Source organism: Astyanax mexicanus, chromosome 17 (genome assembly GCF_023375975.1).
Source record: "Astyanax mexicanus isolate ESR-SI-001 chromosome 17, AstMex3_surface, whole genome shotgun sequence".
NCBI lineage: Eukaryota > Metazoa > Chordata > Actinopteri > Characiformes > Acestrorhamphidae > Astyanax > Astyanax mexicanus.
In genome coordinates, this window is record NC_064424.1 from 27,485,866 (window position 1) to 27,504,370 (window position 18,505).

Here is an 18,505-nt window from a genome sequence, read left to right on the forward strand (position 1 = left end):
TTCTTTTTCACAACAATGACTTTTCGAGCCATGACATTTTGCCCCAAATGTGACGGGGTTGGCTCACTCCAGTACACAGAACAGATTTGAAGCAATTTAAACAGAACTTTTCTGGGACACCACAGAACAGATCTCCAAAATGTATCATCTATGAACCATGCTAACTCTCTTCCTGTTTGTTTAAAAACAGCTTTTTCCAAACAAGGATTTTTGGGCTCGTTTTGTTGCGGGAGAATAATTGAGAGGGTTTTCAGGGCTAATATGCTGTAATGGAATTCAGTAACTCTACACTAGAGCTCTGGGTTTGGCTCTCCGGCCGAAGTACCAAACACATCAATAATTCACTGGCCACCGAGCACTTTCTGCTCCAGGCTTTTGAGGCATATTGAGTTCTGTGCTGCCAAATTACAGCAGCCTAACATTTTCATGTGTTAACTGAAAGTGGTCAGGCCACTGTCTGGGATATTGTGTTATTTGCTTCTTGTCATTGGGATCAGGTCCAGTCTTAGCAGTGCTGTCCTGCTGTTTGCACAGATGTAGAGGTTTAGATCGAAGGGGCTGAGCGTGTTTCCTGCACGGCTGTCCGAGCTGTTAGAAACGCTGACTCAGGCGATCCTCATGCTTGTTAGCATTAAGATTAGCATTCCATGTGTTCAGTAGGTGATTGATTCCTTTGGTGCACTTCCTTGGAGCACCTTCACAATACTAAGCAGATACTGAGTTACACATCTCTGCCTGCAAACTAAATGAATATTTGAAAAGCCCCAGCTATACATAAGTTTAAATGTAGGCTACTCATCTTAATCCTCAGTTGGTGTTTTTTTACTATTGTAACTTTAGAAAAAATAAATCTGAATTAAACAAAAAAAAAGTGGTGAAAACGACGTTAACATGCCTGGTAAGCTTAAAGATGAGCAAGATGATGCACACTTGTTTTTTCTCTTTTCTAGAGCATTACTCATGTTTAAGGACCATACCAACTGAAAATTTAAGTAATGCATTAATTTTCATTACTAAACAGTTTAAGAAACACTAATGTTCAAACATTAAAACATTTATATTTCATTTTCATTTAAGAAAATACTTTTTGCACAAACCTTCATATAACTGGCACAACCCAGTCCTTAATGGGGCCTAGTACTACTGTTACTATAAATACTATACTGAGCATGTACTGCTTATGGTGTTGACTGTTTTTAATTAGTACGGTATAATTCAGTTAGTGTAGTAGTATGCAGTGAAAAAATCCATTGCATTCCACTGCAAATAAATATCCTAAATAGCAAGAAAAACACTGTTTCCAATATTTTCGTTTAGGGCTCTACCTGAAACAGACTCGGCCACTAATATGAATATTTGACTATTTATTTGTTTTTTCACTAATTTCACCAATTTCATTATCTTAAAAATCCAATTGTTTAAGTTGCAGTGCTGATTTCCACCACATTAAGGAAGTCAGCAGAGTCACTGAAACTTATATTTTAGCATTTGAACATCAGGAAAAGAAAGGCCTCAAGTGATTAAATTTCAGCTTAATTTAATTACAGACATGTTAGCATGTCTAATCTATTTGTGGAATAATGAGAAACTGCACAAATATATTTAATGTTTAAAATAATCTTGCATAGCCCATTTTATTTAACTTTAAACTAGGGGTGCATTGCTACATTTTTTTCCAGATGAGTACATACAAGTACATGTCTTTTACTTAGAATTAAGCAATCAGGAGCATTATGTAATGTTTAGTTGTAAAGTAGTGCAGTGCAATGCAGTCACTTTATATAAACATTTCTTTTTACTTTTCCAAACAAGCATATGTGTGAGAAATTTCCTGGTTTTAAAATGGTAAGCATTGTGAATTGTAATCTGTTTTATTTTAAAATAGAGCCCTCAACTGCTTGACTTAGATCGAAGAATCTTAGTCAACTGTTCAGTTTTGTCTGATGATTTGACTGGTTAAAATTTAGTGGGCAGCCCAGTTTCATTTCACTGCTTTTTGTGTATTTTGCTTAGAATTTTAAAATGTAAATAACCTACGTTTTTAAAAATACTTGAACAAAACTTTTTAAAACTAGCAGTATGTCTTAGCAGCTGTAACAAGAATAGTATTTGATTACAAGTATGAGAGTTTGATATAAGACACCTAAGACAACTGTTGGGCCCTTGAACAAAACCTTATCCATCTGCTCCAGAAGACACTGCAGCTTAACTGACCCTGTCTTTGTCTGGGCTGGGCTATACAATGAGAGGAATTTATTTTTACTGTTCAAATATGAATAACATTAATGGCACATTAGATCACATTTCATTACATTTATTTTACACTGCTAGTAGCAATCATTGGGGCCCAAGCCCAGTGACTCTCAGTGCTGTTATTGAGCAAGTAGAGCACAAATGATGGGTAACCCTTTTAAGACCGCTCATATTTAAAATAGTCGTAGGGTCTCAAACGAGGTTTGAATTTGCATAGCTGTTGAACCACTATTTTGATTTGAGTGCCCCAGTTTTTATGCTACGTGTTCTTAAGGGAGCATTTGTGCGAGGGTTGGTTTTTGAATTTGTTCACGTTTTTTACTGTACATAAGTTCTTACGTTTGTGTTGTATTTTCATATAGTGTCTCAAGCTAGCTCAAAACACAACACACAGGTTCTCAGCAGTTAGATTTTTCTGTCTTGATTACGCTAAGCTAGCAGGATTTCACTCTGCGTCACACATTTTTGGCTAAGTGAACAAAAAGCTGGCCAATAGCTGCAGCTTTAGCAATGCTGGTTGCATTGTGGCTGCAGAGCGCTTTTGCCGCTGATAGTTGCCGGTTTGCCAGCACTCCTCCAGCACTCTGCAGCTTTCAGTGTCAAAACCACTGAGTAAACAGGTGCTGCTGCAGCCACACTGTGAGCTAGGAGCTCTTGTCAGCAGCACATACAGCTGTGTGTGTGTATGGGTTTGTGTGTGTTTGTGAAAGAGAGAGAATATTGCAGGCAAGCCTGTAACAAAATGTATTTTAAAGACAGTGAATTCTGCCTTCGGAGTTTCGGCCTACGGGTCACCGCAGTCAACCTACTCCTCTTCGTACTGCAAAGTAATGAGCCTTGGAGCTTTAATGAGGAGAGAGAGGGAGAGAGGAAGAAAGGAGAAAACAGAGAGAGAGAGATTGACAGGAGAGCCAGAGCAAGGAGGGGGAGGTCTAGGAAGAATGAAGAAAATAATAATGCATTGGGTGACAGAGGGATGGGAATAAGATGAGTTGGTTCCGTCCACTTATTTCAAGAGTGTGGTCATTTTCACCAGTGCTATAGATGCTTTAAAGGAAGCTTCATCACTCTGAAATTAAAAAATACACATAAATAATTTTAATTAATTGCATATTGTCGAGTTGCCAGGTCTTCTTTATTTGCTGACACCTTGCGGTTTTCTTTCGAAGACAGGCTGCTGTTGCTGTGGATACAGTCACACTCAGTAACTCTGTTCTTTGCCTCAAGCTCATTGAAACTCTTGTGGTTTTGAAGTTCCAGAATTGAAACTCGCTTCTTAAGTGCAGCTAAGGTGGCGATGGTGGTGTAGGGAGGTTCAAGGTGAGTCAAAATCATCCGACACCCTTTTATTTCAAAAACGAAATATGGCAGCTTTCAAGATGGCGGCCATGTTCTGAACATAGCCTCCCTCACCTATTACTTGCTAGGGTATTCGGATATGTTATTTTCCTTTCATTTCTGAAAAGAAAGAGTGTCCTGTGGCCTTTGACTCACCCTGAATATTAACCCTGCATATCAGCAGCTCTCATGCTCTCAGAGAATTTATAAATAGCATAAAACGAGTTTTGTAGTAAGCATGCATAGATATGACTGTTCTGGCCTGTACTTTGCTGTGGCCATCAGTGGCATACATTTTAAACTGCAATAGGCAGCAAAATTGTACTATTAAGAATACTTCCGTTTTCAGGATGAATGTTCGTATACTTGTTTGAAAATTATGATTTAGGATTTAAAGCAGTAGTGTATTGGTTTAAACACTGATGGTTTAACAGATTAGAAAATGTTTTGGATCACCAAAAAAGAAAAACAGCATACAATAATGGATCTGTTTGTAAAAACACAGTATTGATTTTAATAATTAATTTACATATAAAGATTAGTGTCAAGACAGTGGTTTATTTTGCTTGATCGCAGTCTTGTACTCTGTCTTCAGATCCCCTGGTTATGATTGCATAAAAAGTAACATTTTCTTTTATTCAGATTTCATGCTATAATATTGTTTTTCATACTGTGATAGTTTTCCTGTATTTGACTTGAACAACCTTGCTTACAGTGTTGCAATATATTGAAATATATTAAATTGTAACCCCTATATTGTGATATGGACTGCAACGTTCTTACCAATACACCGCTCTTCACCGCTTACATAAAAGGCAGCTGTTCAGTGTGCCTTGTCTCTGCAGCTCTGCATTCAAATTGAAAGTATCTTTAAATGTAAAAAGCAGCAGCAAAATAGTGTTCCACACTATGGTTAGGGTTAAACTTTCGCAATTAATCCAGTTTACCTTACTCAAACTGTGTAATATTGGTGTATAATATTGTGTTTTTATACCATGAGAGTATTCCTAAAATAAGTTTGGAAAAATATCGCTATAAATTGCCTTGTTTACGGTATCGCAATAAATTGTGCTGTTGTCTTATTATTACAGTGTATTGTCTCAATAATGATGCTCACCCTACTACGTAGGCTAGTGTTGCTAACAGCTGCTCACAGTAAAACACATGTATTCCTGAAAAATAAAAGAACTCTTTCTTTTAATAAAAGAAGAGTTCTTTTATTAAAGCCAGTGGTGCTGTATGGAGCCATGACACCTTAAAGAACCACTTGTCACTTTGCCTGGTTTATGTCTTCTGTAAATTGTTGGGATAGAACACTCTTTTGCTTACAGGATACTTGAGATGACTATAAATGAAAATGTTTCCAGTATCATGACTACAAGTTGAGCTTCAGTCCTCTTCCTTCACAATATAATCCTTCTTTAGAAAAGTCAGACTGTATATAAACACTTGAATATAGATCTGAATCTGTTTTCAGAGTGGTGAGGTCACTAGAACACATCAGAGCACAGCCCTCTCTAAACAGTATTAAACCCAGACTTGGCCTTCCATTAAGCTGCATGGAATGTGAAGCCATTCATTCCTTTAATACAGTTTTTACTGGATCAATCAAGTTTCATAATCAGGACACCATCAATCGCAATGCAATGCAAACGTGTGTGATAGTCACATCGCAAGAGATTCAATGTGAAATGTATTTTTTTTTGCTGCTTGATAATGCACATAAATATTCACACTGTTCTGGGTTTAATGACAATATCTACCAGATAAGTATATCTAACTAATACCATAAAGTTATATAAACTGATTTTTGTACCATAATATTTTTTCAAAATAGGTGTGTTTGTAAAAGTCACAGAAATGACTTTTCTATCTTTTGAATCTCCTCTTAGTGTTGTAATGAAGCGGTGTTTGAAAGCAGATCAACAGCTTACAGCAAGATCAAGTCAGGCTAAATTACAGGCACACACTCACAGCTATGACCCCTAAAGAAAGCAGTAGGAGTCTGTATCCTTCCATATACGTAGTGTGTACTTCAGTATATCCTGTAAGCAGCTGAACTGGACCTCAGTGTATTGTAGAATGTGGCCTTGCCTATTTTCTTACCTTCACATAAATAACTGTGTCCATGGTCAGGTGGTTGTAACTGGGTACTTTTTGCTGTTTATATATTGAAGACTCTAAATCATGCACCCCAAATTAGCTGCTTATTAAAATAAATCACCTCTTATTTCTTTTGGGGGACTGGCAGGAAAACAGAGAGTCCAGCTTAGGGGCAAAAGCAGAAAAAAAATCAGAATCTCCATTCTGGAAGGGAGCAGGACTTTTAAACTTTGGAATTAGTTTGAGTGCAGTGATTGTTTTACTGCACTTGATCCAATGTTCTCCATTAATTTTAGCTAGCACCATTAGAGAAAAATACTTTAATGATATTAAAAAAAAAAAACAATAAGGATTATATTTTCTGTAGTAACTCATAACCTCATCTGGATGTATCATCAGATATTAAGGAAACATGTTATGTTAAAGCTTCAGACAGAACGGAACCATATGGTACGTCATGGTAATCTGTGTGGGGTTTAGCCGCACTTCCCCAGTAGCATTTCTACACTCAGAGGGTTTTCACACCTGTAGTTTGTTTCTCTGGTCCGAATCAGTTGATGAGTTTGTTTACTTGGAGCATTTTCTCCATTTGGTTGGTCTGGTTTCACACAGACATAAACCTAAATGCACCAAAATGCGCACCAATAAACCACACAAGCAGGCAATGTCCTCTGATTGATCTGTCTGTCATGGGAGTAGGGTTGCAGCGGTAACCGGTTTCACGGTATACCGTGGTATTAAAATGCACGGTTATCATACCGTGTGTGTTTGCTTATTACCGGTAAAACGCAAGCCAGCGGAGAAAGTCACCCGCGCATGCGCAACTCTGCTCCGCTTCAGCTGCTCAGCACACAGAGGTGAGAACGGCAGAAAGTGCATCAGACTAGAGCTTAGATTCTCTACCCGAACCAGACCTGACCCGGGGACCGACCCGAAATCGGGTCCGTTCGGGCCGAGATTTCCCACCACATTCCTCGGGCCGGGTCGGGTTGGGCTCCAGAAAATAGTCTGAGATGTAGGCATCTGTTTTTTAATTATATATTTTATTTTTAAATAAAGCTCTGGTGTGATAATCACAATGTTAATGCTAAGTAACCAATTATTATTGTTAATGAAAACGAACCAAATAACGAAAACTGAAAGTGAAACTTAACTAACTTATTTATAAGCGCTGTTTTCACTCCCGCAGTTCTACAGCGGGAGGTGTTGTGCCGATTCTGTCCGCGAAGCGGGAGTCGGATTGAGCAGGGAGTCTGATTCGGCATAACAGCGGCAGCGCGGCTGCACCTCGCGGTCCGCGGTGTTAGTTGTAAGCGCTCGCGCTAGCCGCAAAATACGACAGAAAACACTGAGAAACTGCAGAATTATGAATTGGACTAAAATGAGCACGAGGAGATAAAAGAGAACCTTTACCTGTGAGTAGCTCATATCAGAACACGCAAATCTCTCTCTCTCTCTCTCTCTCTCTCTCTCTCTCTCTCTCTGTCTCTCTCTCTCGCACGTGAACTTCTCCGCACTGTGTTTAGCTGTTCTTAAAAATCATTTTTATTAAATAATAGTTCTATGCTTCTATGTTAGTGTTAATTAACATAATTCTGATCATATTTCGCTCATTCAAACAGCCTGAAAACAGACTTGTAATCTTGTAATCAACAAGCTTGTAATCAATGTGGCCGTAGTCACAGCTAAAGGAGGAAATACATCAAACCTGTTCTCCCATCTCCGAGAACACCACCCCGCTGTGCAGCGCAAAATATGTGTTCAGTTTATAATTTTACCTAAATAACCTAAATAAAACTTCTTTGTAGTCGTGCACAACCCATGCGGTAAGCGCCCGCAAAAGCGCTGAGTTATCCGAAATTTGGGCAAGCAGGTACAGGCGTGAAGTGCGTGCTACGATGGATTCACGTGTCCGTGTAAAGGTCCTGGCCGGACTGGATGTGAAAGACGCCATTCATTTACATGCGTTAATTTTCAAATTCTGACGTGCCTGTTTTTCATATGTTGAAGGTTTTAAGGTGTGAAAGCCTTAAAATAGAAATCTCTATTGTGAGGATCATGTCAGAAATAAATCCCCTCTTTCTGCAGTATCTGGTTATATACCAATTTTTTTTATATATATATATATATACACTCTTAATGCCCTTAAGAGTAGTGGAAAAACATGGTTTCCTTCACCTGATGGTGTAGTTTCTACAATAAATAGTTAACTGAACAAAAAAACTTTGTTGTAATTTCTTTAAGGGTCAGTTTAATAATATATGTAACAAACTGTGATACCGTGATAACCGTGATACCGCGGTATTTTCCGAGACGGTTATCATACCGTGAAAATCTCATACCGTTGCAACCCTACATGGGAGTAAATATAAATATACGAAAAAAGTAAATATAGCGAGAAGATATCTATCTTTAACACAGAGCGCTGAAATGCTGTGCTTTCAGACACAGTGTTTGGATGTGTAGTGCAGATGTACACATAGTAAACGGAGTCACACAGCTGTGAGCAGTAAACGCAGCACCGACTGCTCGTGCATGGAGACAGCGTTTGTTTATAGCTGTAGTAATTAGCATTATCTGGCTAATGTATCAGTTTAAACTGCGCCTTATCCGCAGTTTAGCTTAAATAAAAGGACTATATTTAATAGCTCCTAACTATATTTAAAGAAGCACTTAGGATCAGGTTTTCCAGTATAAATTGTTCTTGCCCCTTGATGCTGGAGTGCATGTAATGCAGCTACTTACCTGAAATTAGTTTGACACCATTTACTACACCATTAACATTTTGAAACCTGTGGAGAAAATACCATAGATACCACCTTAAGAGGTTCTGTAGATGAACTGTTTTTTGGCATGTGGAGGTGTTTTGCGTTGTCTTAAAGTTCATCAGTGAATTCTGTATCGCAAAAACTGAACAGCATATCACTCGCCCCTGCTCTGTCCTCCTGAGGAGCTGCATCCAGGTCGAACTCTGGGATTCTAATCAGCCACAGCTGGTGTCGAGTTTCTGTCTTTAGAATCAGGTCATGTTAGATATTCCACACAGACGACAAAACACACTTACTGTAGCTTCAGATATGAGAGGTCACCATGGGTGCATTAAATCTTACTTGCAAATTGGGGTCCGTTGAAAAGCTTTCAGGTTTTGCTGATGATGGAGATGTTCAGAAAAACAAAGTAATGCGCTTTACTGTAGGTCAAGGAATATGTAGACATTTGCCCATCATTTTCTCTAAAGTGAATCTATGTACCCTTGAAATGGAAGGATCGATTGGCTGTGTAGCTAATAATTTAGCCAAACCTCAGAACAGCTCAGATCATATGATGCATATTTTGTGAGTTGTGCAATGACCCTGCAGTTCATTTTTATTAGATGGTGGTACAAACCTCACTAACTGCTGCAGACACCCATTAATGCCAAAAAAAATTGCTTCATGTTCAGCTCACTGACTCTGTTTTTTTTTTAACCATGTCATTTAATTGATGAATGTGTAAAACGTGCCTATTGGAGAGCAGAGTAAAGGCTTTTAACACCATTAACCAGATACCCCTCTTGAGTGTTCACTTATACAGCCCACATAGTAAATATCAGAAATAGCTAATGCTGCCAAATGGCAAATTTAGGAAAGTAATGCCATTCTACGGGAAATTGCCCCTATATGGCCAAATCTGCTAATTCATTGTTTTCCACAAAATCAAGACTATTAAAAAAAAAGTTTATCTTGCTTTTGTTGGGGTAAGTTTCTCTTCTGTCTTTATGGGGATTCTTTTCACTGGGTCTTTGAACATTGCTGTGACAATTAAATGTAATTTAGTGGCAAGTGTATTAGAGTGAGAGCAGAATCTGAGCCTGATGGGCTACAAGTATAGGACCAATAGGTGAATTTTCTAATCAATTAAAGATTCTTTTTTTAAAAGACTAGACACAAACATTTGGACGTATAGTAATTATAGGGATGCTGGATTAAAACCTGTTGGAGTTTGATAGAGTGTGTGTGCGCACGCATATGCACAATTGGTGCATGAAACATTTATTGCTACACAGTGTGAAATATTCATGGTGTCGGGCTGCTGACAGCTAGCCAGCCTCGTTGCGCTTGAACCAGAGATGCCTCAGGTACACAACCCTCTATAGTATTGTGCAAGTAATGGAAAAGGAAGTGTGTGTCTGTCTCTGTGTGTGTGTGTGAGGCCGGCCATGTAGTTTATTGGGTACGGGTCCGGCCACCATAGTATTAATTAGGAGCTCTCACATTTCCTCTTGTTGGGTAATGAACAGTCTTGGTTTTGGAATCAAGAGTCTCCTCGCTCTCTTCCTCCTCGGTCACACACATCCTCGGATTCTTGGTTTCACCTATTTATAGCCGGCGAAAATTATTGGAATCATCCCTTCCCTGCCAGCTGGAAATTACAGCCTGCGTCTCCATCAAATATCCCCTCGCCGCTCAGTAATCAAAACGGGAGAGCGGCCCTGAAACATTTGCTTCTCTCTCTTTACTCTCACTCTCTTTTCACTTTTCTGTTTTATCTCATGCCATTCCTTCCTGTCTGTCGTCCTGCAGGTCTAATCTGATTATGCTTCAGCAGTGTCGGAGGCTAAGGATTAGCTCGTCCAGTATGGGCTGGTGTTGAGTGCAGCTTTCTTCATTGATTCGGGAACACCTGACCTGTAATAGGTTTTTTATTGGCAAAATACAGATTGTGATACAGGGGTTCTGATGCAGTGTATTACAACACTATATTGTGATTTTTAAAACTTACATAGTGTAAAAACGCATAGCGTTATGTGTAAAACTTAAGTACAACAAAAACCAGAGTGCAACATCTCAATTTAGAGATTCAGAGATTAATCCCAAAACTGTCTGAACCACTGCCTTACAATACTGTGTTTTTGAGAATTGGTAAAACATGGTATTGTGATACTTAAATCTTTACCACATAAGCAGATCTCAGTTAAATAAAATGAACCAATTAAAAATTGTAAGTTCAATTAATCAGTTTAAGCAATTGAATATTAAAACATAATTTCGTGAAAGTGTTGCTGTTACTGCCATTCAACCCAAAGAACACTATACGTCGAAAAGTGTTGGCGAAAGCTTTATTATGATGCTGTTTTGCTGCCAGAGGATCTGCACAAATATTTTTAACAAAGACCCTTATTTTGAATAAAAATGTAGGATTGTAACAAAAAAATAACAACAATGGAGTAATGTAACAACAAAAATATCTTACAAAAATAAAGTGCAGCATATCAACTGCAAACAAACAATTAATGGTAAATACAGTAAACAGCAAAATACATAAAAAGCCTGCTTTTAGAAGTATGGAGGTTTTTTTTGTCATGTCAGATTTTTTTTTGCTAAAATATTGCATACGAAACAAAACGATATATGGCACACCCCTACCTCAAACTCACATCAAAGGTGGTTGTGGAATTAATAAAAATAATGCAGGCTAAAAGGTTAATTGGAAAAGGCCTTCCAAATGTCTTAACCTCAAACCTATAGAAAATATGATTAGGTCAATTCTGCCAAAAAGAGGGGTCAGCTATCTAACCAGTATCTATGATGATGGCTAGCATCTAGCAAACTTCTGACCACCGCTTGGCCTTTTTAAGATGTCTGCTTTTTGCTTTTTTATTGTCTGTATCTGATGTGAGATGTTTAAATAGTGATAACACACTTTTTCATGTCTACTTTTAAATCATATAAGGGCTGTATCTTCCGTGAATAATAGGAACATGCACATTCCTCATGGCCAGTTAAGAAAAAAGGCTTTTTCCAGTTCAGGTTGAGCTTAAGCTCTCATGACCATGCCACAATTCACACATGCTACAGTTGGACATAGAAGTGCGAGGCCCTTGTTCTGCTCAGTGTTTACACTTCCGTCTGAGGAGAGGAGCCGGAACTAGGCTGAACAAGGTGCAACCGTTTTGTGATGACAAAGCGAATACTGCTTGCTTGTGGCTTGTCGTGGTTTGGCTGGGTGTCACCAGTTTAAGTATTTGGGATGAGCATTTCTCGTAGTTATGTGAACAAGTTTGGACACCCCATCAAAGCTTTTGTCTTTTTGAATATATTTAACCATATAGTTATCTGATCCTCATATTACGAAATGGAGGTAATATAACTCAAAACATAGAACAGAAATAAATGTCATGCATAATTTGGAAACTCACATTTATTACTATTTAAATGTGTAAAATTACAATGCTATGCAGCCCATCAGCTACACGCCGTCGATAATAGCCATTGAGTTGACTCTGGGCCGGCGAGCGACTGAGCGCGGCTACTCCACCGTGGCGCACTCCGGCCCAGCGAGTGACTGAGCGCAGCTACTTCACCGCAATCTCTGCTTCATGAGAAGGATTTCACACAACACCGCCCACTGTAAAACTGCTCGAGTGGAAACACCGTTTATAAATAAATTAACAAACACGAAAACAAAGGCTATTCTATCTGTAATTTTGTTTGTTTTAGTTAGTTTTATAAACACACAGTGCAGTTTCAGACAGTTTCAGACTGTGCGCTGCGATTACATCATGTGTTTATCCATGTGGAGGCCATGCGGTTGTCTTTGTTTATGCCCGCGCTCCCCTCCTGTTTGTTTTTACTGGCTTGTGTAACATCGCACGTCCCGCGATGTGACTATCGCGCATGCGATGACAATGCTTAAACGATATATCGTGCAGCCCTATTCCACACACACACAGAGAGTGGAGCCTAAGCTTGTGGAGATGTTTTAGCTTGACAACATATTTGAGGCTAATAGGACTTTCTCAAAACTAAACAGCTTTAGAGAACGTTTACAAGGTTTAGAGCAGTCCAGTCCGGATGGATGGAATGCTTTAAAACTGCATTCCACAGCTCTGGTGTGAGAGTATTTCGGCTTTAAGTCAAATTTTAAGCCCAATTTTCGAGCTGAATATTGAGAATGAATATTGTTATCCCAGAGAGATCCTGCCTCAAGCCCCACACATGTTGGTGTTCCATGCTCGTAATTTGTCTGACAGTTACATTAAAAAATACATTTATAGCAAGAGCTATCTGTGTCTTTGATTATATGGACACTCTATAGTGGTGCTTTAAAATGACAATATTATCGTTTATCGCAATCATTTCTGGGACAATATATCGTCCTGTTATTGTGACAAGTGTATCTACACAACTTTGGAAATGGAACATCTCATCCATCTGGCACCCACTATTACTGGATACTATAATATTACTATTACTCACTTACACTCTGATGCCTTTTCATGAACACTGGCCAATGGTCAGCCTCACTCGCACTGTATTAGGGCTGCAACTAATGATTGTTTTTGTAAGTTGACTAATCTGATGATCATTTTTTTAATTAGTCGATTAGTCAGCGATTATTTCTGCCATGTCCTTCTTCTCCAAAAACAACAGAAAAACAGCTGAACATGAGATTTAAAAGGCATTTAAAAGTCCACATGTTTGAACGTGGAGAGTACTGTAGTGTAATACAGTACTTTTAAAATTAACGATTAGTCGACAATGAAATTTGTAGTCGACAAATTTAAATAATCGACATTGTCGATTATATCGACTAATCATTGCACAATGGGGTTCCCATTCCCTGAGATCACATTTCATGATTGTGACTGGGTCGTCTGGTTTGTTCTCGATTGTTGATGTGAGTGGATCAAGATATCAAGAAAGCTCTCCGATGCCTTTAAAAAAAAGGTTGTTAATGCAGAAGAGCCTGCGAAGGCCATTTCACTGTCCACCAACTAAAATATAAGAACTTGTTGGATCTCACTGTGGAAAAAAAGGGCTCCTGTTTAGAACTCCTTTCAGATTCTAAAGAAAAAACGCAGATCAGCCCTAGTTAAGACTTAAATTGAACTTAAATTGGTATGAAGAAGTAAAGCACTGGTTCTAGCTTCTTGTATACTGCTGCCTTTTTTCACAGCAGTGTTTCAGTTCTAACCATGAGGTTCATATTTTGTAAAGCGCCTGTGGAGTACAGTATTAAAATTTCTTTTTATCTTCCACAGGACCCATCAGTGACGCAAGTAACGCGGAATGCCCCCCCTGGCCTGGAGGAGTATAACCCTTTCACAGATACAAAACCGGTGAGTCTTGTGACACCTTTATTTTGGGGTGTATCTCTTTTGGTCAAGACTTAGCAGTTCAACCAAACCAAAGTAGCAGATGTAAAAGTTGCCACGAACAGTGGTCCTTATTGGTTGCAGTGTAAAAAGTCAAGACAGTCTATCTCCACCCATTAAACAAGAAAAAGAAATGGAACCAGTGTTATGCCAAAATCTGTCTCTGCTTTATGTGTACAGTTGTCACACAACAGTATGGGTACACCAGAGTATGCTGGTGATTCCTGTGTTTAGATTACCCCTGGTTAATAAACAAAAATAAAAGGAATCCAAGATGAATGCTACACTCATTCTCTTGTGTGACGTCCCTGGACGGTGCAACCTCTTTTCCCCAGACTTGAGTAAAAGTACATGTGCTCTATCAAAAAGGGGCTTGAGTAGAAGTTCTAGAAGTACAAACAAGCAGAAGTAATAAAGTATTCAACATTTTTTTTACTTAAGTATTGCAAGTATTTTTTTTTAAATGTACTACTTAAGTAAAATAATAGTACATTACTCTTTCGTATAAAACAGTAAAATATTCTAAATAAATACAGATACATCATTTTAGTACTTAAGTACAGTAGTGAAGTAGTTCTACTTCTTTATCATACATTTTTGGTCTGATTCACTTGTACTGGCACAACACCCACTGACTACCACCACTAGTGCTGAAAATGATCCACCACCCAAATAATTGCTGCTCTGTTGTGGTCCTGTGGGGTCCTGACCATTCAGGAACAGGATGAAAAGAGAATAAATAAAGCTATGCATCGCGACATAGGGGATATATTTAAATATATCTCAGTATATTGCTATACAGACACTGTTCTTATTCTAATTATATATCTACTATAGACAGTTTATATCTGTCCATTATTGTTCATTTTACTGGAAATATTGAAATATTGAGATATATGAAGTGCATTATTAGTATCATGACATTTTAGATCATTCTGTTACAATCTGATGAAAAATCTTGTATTTTTTAATATCACACACACACACACACGTTTTTTCAACGTTTTCCAGGTTTTGTCATACACTATCATGCTATATCGCCCACCCCTAATTTATTATATGTGTTTTATGTGAGTCTGTGCTGGATATTTATAGAAGTATGTTTTTGTTTTGTTTTTTGTTTGTTTGTTTTTTTTAGGCGCCACCTGGCTCTGCCCCCAAAGCAATGCCGCCCACTACCAACACACAGCCGGCCATCATGAAGCCCACCGAGGAACCACCGGCTTATTCTCAGTCACAGCAAACACAGGTACACATCCTTTTTCCTGTCTTTATCACACACAAATTAGAGCCTAAAAATAGCATTTCACACACGCACAGATGCACACACACAGATATAAGTCAGACAATTCACTTTTCAGACTTAAAACAGATGATTCCCTCCTCATAACAAATCAGCAGTGTGTGTGAAGACAGCAGTGTGATGGGCAGGGTCTGCCCTCTGGGTCAGAGGGGGAGAAGATTTTCTTAGAAACGAAGGACAAGAGCAGAGCGATGGATAGCTGGCCAGAAAGAGAGAAAGAGCGAGAGGCATGAAACAGAGAATGAAATTGCTGTCTGGGAGCGCTGCCTACAAATTGGCAAGTCTGATTCCGTAGGTGGTTCCTTCAGACAGTGAGGCACAGGATCTGTCGGGCAATCTGGATGAAATGTTGGCCTTTTTAAACAAGGCCTCTGTTTGACTCTGTACTGTAAGTGTTTATCTGGAAGAACAAAAAATACAAACATTGTCAAACCAAGCACACTCAGAATTTAAAAATGTTTACTCGGCAACGCGTCGGCGGAGAGATACAAGTTTAGTGTGAGAAGGCCGTGATGTTATCACGAAATATCATCACGGCTAGATCACTTCTCTCAACCAATCAGATTGTGAACTGTTGTATGTGTATATATATATACATATATATACAGTGAGTCCAAGAAGTATTTGATCCCTTGCTGATTTTCTTTGTTTGCCCACTAATAAAGACACTATCCTTCTGCACTTTTAATGGTAGATATATTCTAACATGGAGAGACAGAATATCAAGACAAAAATCCAGAATATAATTTTAAAGAATATATTTTAATTAATTTGTATTTCAATGAGGAAAATAAGTATTTGATCCCTCTTGCCAAACACACTCAATACTTAGTGGCAAAGCCTTTGTTTGCAAGCACAGCGGTGAGACGTTTGTTGTAGTTAACCACAAGTTTAGCACACACACCAGGGGGAATTTTGGCCCACTCTTCTTTGCAGATCCTCTCTAAATCATGAAGGTTGGTGGGCTGTCGCTTGGCAACTCTGACCTTCAGCTCCCTCCATAGATTTTCGATCGGATTGAGGTCTGGCGACTGGCTGGGCCACTCCATGACCTTAATGTGATTTTTCTTGAGCCAATCCTTTGTTGCCTTTGCTGTATGTTTAGGGTCGTTATCATGTTGGAAGATCCAACCACGGCCCATTTTCAGATCCCTGGCAGAGGGGAGGAGGTTGTCCCTCAGGATTGTGCGGTACATGGCTCCATCCATCTTCCCAGTGATGCGGTGAAGTAGCCCTGTACCCTTGGCAGAGAAACACCCCCAAAACATTATGCTTCCACCTCCATGCTTGACGGTGGGCACAGTGTTCTTGGGATTAAAGGCAGCATTTTTCTTCCTCCACACATGGCGGGTGGAGTTGAGGCCAAAAAGTTCAATTTTGGTCTCGTCTGACCACAAAACCTTCTCCCAATAACTTGGTTCATCTTTCAAATGATCATTGGCATACTTGAGGCGCGCCTCCACATGTGCTCTCTTCAGCAGGGGTACCTTTCGGGCACTGCAGGATGTGAATCCATTGTTGCGCAAAGTGTTGCCAATTGTTTCCTTGCAAACTGTGGTCCCAGCTGCCTTCAGGTCATTTGCTAACTCCTGCCGAGTGGTTGCAGGACGATTTCTGACCGTTCTCTGCATCATTGCCACCCCACGAGGCGAAATCTTCTTTGGAGCACCGGGCCGAGGTCTGTTGATTGTCATGTTATACTCTTTAAACTTTCTGATAATTGCACCAATAGTTGTTACTTTCACATCCAACACCTTACTAATCTTTTTGTAGCCCATTCCAGCTTTGTGAAGGTCAACAATTCTGACTCTGAGGTCCTGTGACAGCTCTTTGGTTTTACCCATGTTGGAGACTTGAAATCTGTGTGATCTGTCTGATTCTGTGGACAGGTGTTTTTCACACAAGTGATTAGTGAGAACAGGTGGCTTCAGGTCAGGTAACAAGTTGATTGGGAGTGTCTAACTGGTCTGTAAAAGCCAGAACTGCTAATGAATACTAAGGGATCAAATACTTATTTCACTCCATGAAATACAAATCAATTAATATATATTCCTTAGATTTATTTTCTGGATTTTCTTTTTAATATTCTGTCTCTCCATGTAAGAATACATCTACCATTAAAAGTATAGAATGATCATGTCTTTATTAGTGGGAAATCAGCAAGGGATCAAATACTTCTTGGACTCACTGTGTGTATATATATATATATATATATATATATATATATATATATATATATATATATATATATATATATATTCAACCCATTGACCTGAACCAACACAGGTTTACCCATTTAGCAGCCACTTAGAAACCTCAAAGCAATGAGAAAACAACTCCGTGTCTCCCAATTAGCAAACACGAACACAGCAACCCTATGGCAACAACTTCAGTTTTCCTAATAATTACCCATCTACAACGTCAAACACCTCAGATACCCTAAAAACCACTCATCAACAACATGACAACCACCTCACATGATTTAGGTGAGACATAGGAAAAGTCACCATAAACCAACAGTCCGGCAACTGTCTGGAAGTGAGAACCTCAAATGCTTTTCTGACATTTTGCGTTTTCTTTAGCTGTGACACTGCTTGCTCATTACTTTATTTGGCGACTCTTCTTCCATACGTGATCTGTTCTCTGTTCTTCTTCTCGGGCACTATGGTCTCTTTTTTTTTTTTTTTTGGCACATTTTGATTCCACTGATGCCTGGAAGTCTAAAGAAGCAGCAACTTACGCAGATTTTGCAGTAGAGGTGGGGTGTTGACTTTATTGAGTAGCATCCCACACATTTTCAATTGGAAATAAGTCTGGAGATGCAGCTGGCTGTGGCATAGTAACTGTGTCTTTTAGGTAAGCTTCTGTGATGGCAGCTGTATGTAACTAGTATGCACCTAACAATTATTTTTATAGATAATTCACGCTATTATTTTTAAAAATAAATTTGAATTAGGTTTAACGGGAGGATTTCTCTATTTAATAGAATTTTATCTTTAGTAGTACTTTAGTTCTACTACATGATTAGTGTACTTCATCAACCACTGGTAAAATTTTTGCTAAATGGCTTGATAATGTTGAATAGCAAACGTTCCAATGTTACATTAAAATAACGACTGCTGTGTAGGAATCATTTTTACCGTAGTTTCTTTAGAAAGTAACTGTTAGCAATGGAACTTTTCAAATGACTACTACTAACAGACACCTGTTACATATGTTAGTAATCTTAAAATAACCCGCACCTCCGTTAATGTCATCAGACTGGTGCTTTGTAACAGAGTGCAGACACCAGAGCAGATTGTTTTTCTGAGATCTGTTGTTGGTGCTTCCTTTGTTAACGTTTAATGTATTTTTTTTTTTTTCATACTTTG

The 18,505-nt window shown here is 38.8% G+C and overlaps 1 protein-coding gene across 1 annotated transcript in view; it reads left to right on the forward strand.

The window, feature by feature from the left end:
* The window catches only part of scamp1 (secretory carrier membrane protein 1), a 39,088-nt gene that overhangs the window by 6,217 nt on the left and 14,366 nt on the right, over window positions 1-18,505 (forward strand). Inside the window, exons 2-3 of the mRNA XM_007256545.4 lie at window positions 13,718-13,795; window positions 14,970-15,080. Of these exons, the coding sequence (XP_007256607.1) occupies window positions 13,718-13,795; window positions 14,970-15,080 (189 nt within the window). The remainder of the gene's footprint in view (window positions 1-13,717; window positions 13,796-14,969; window positions 15,081-18,505) is intronic.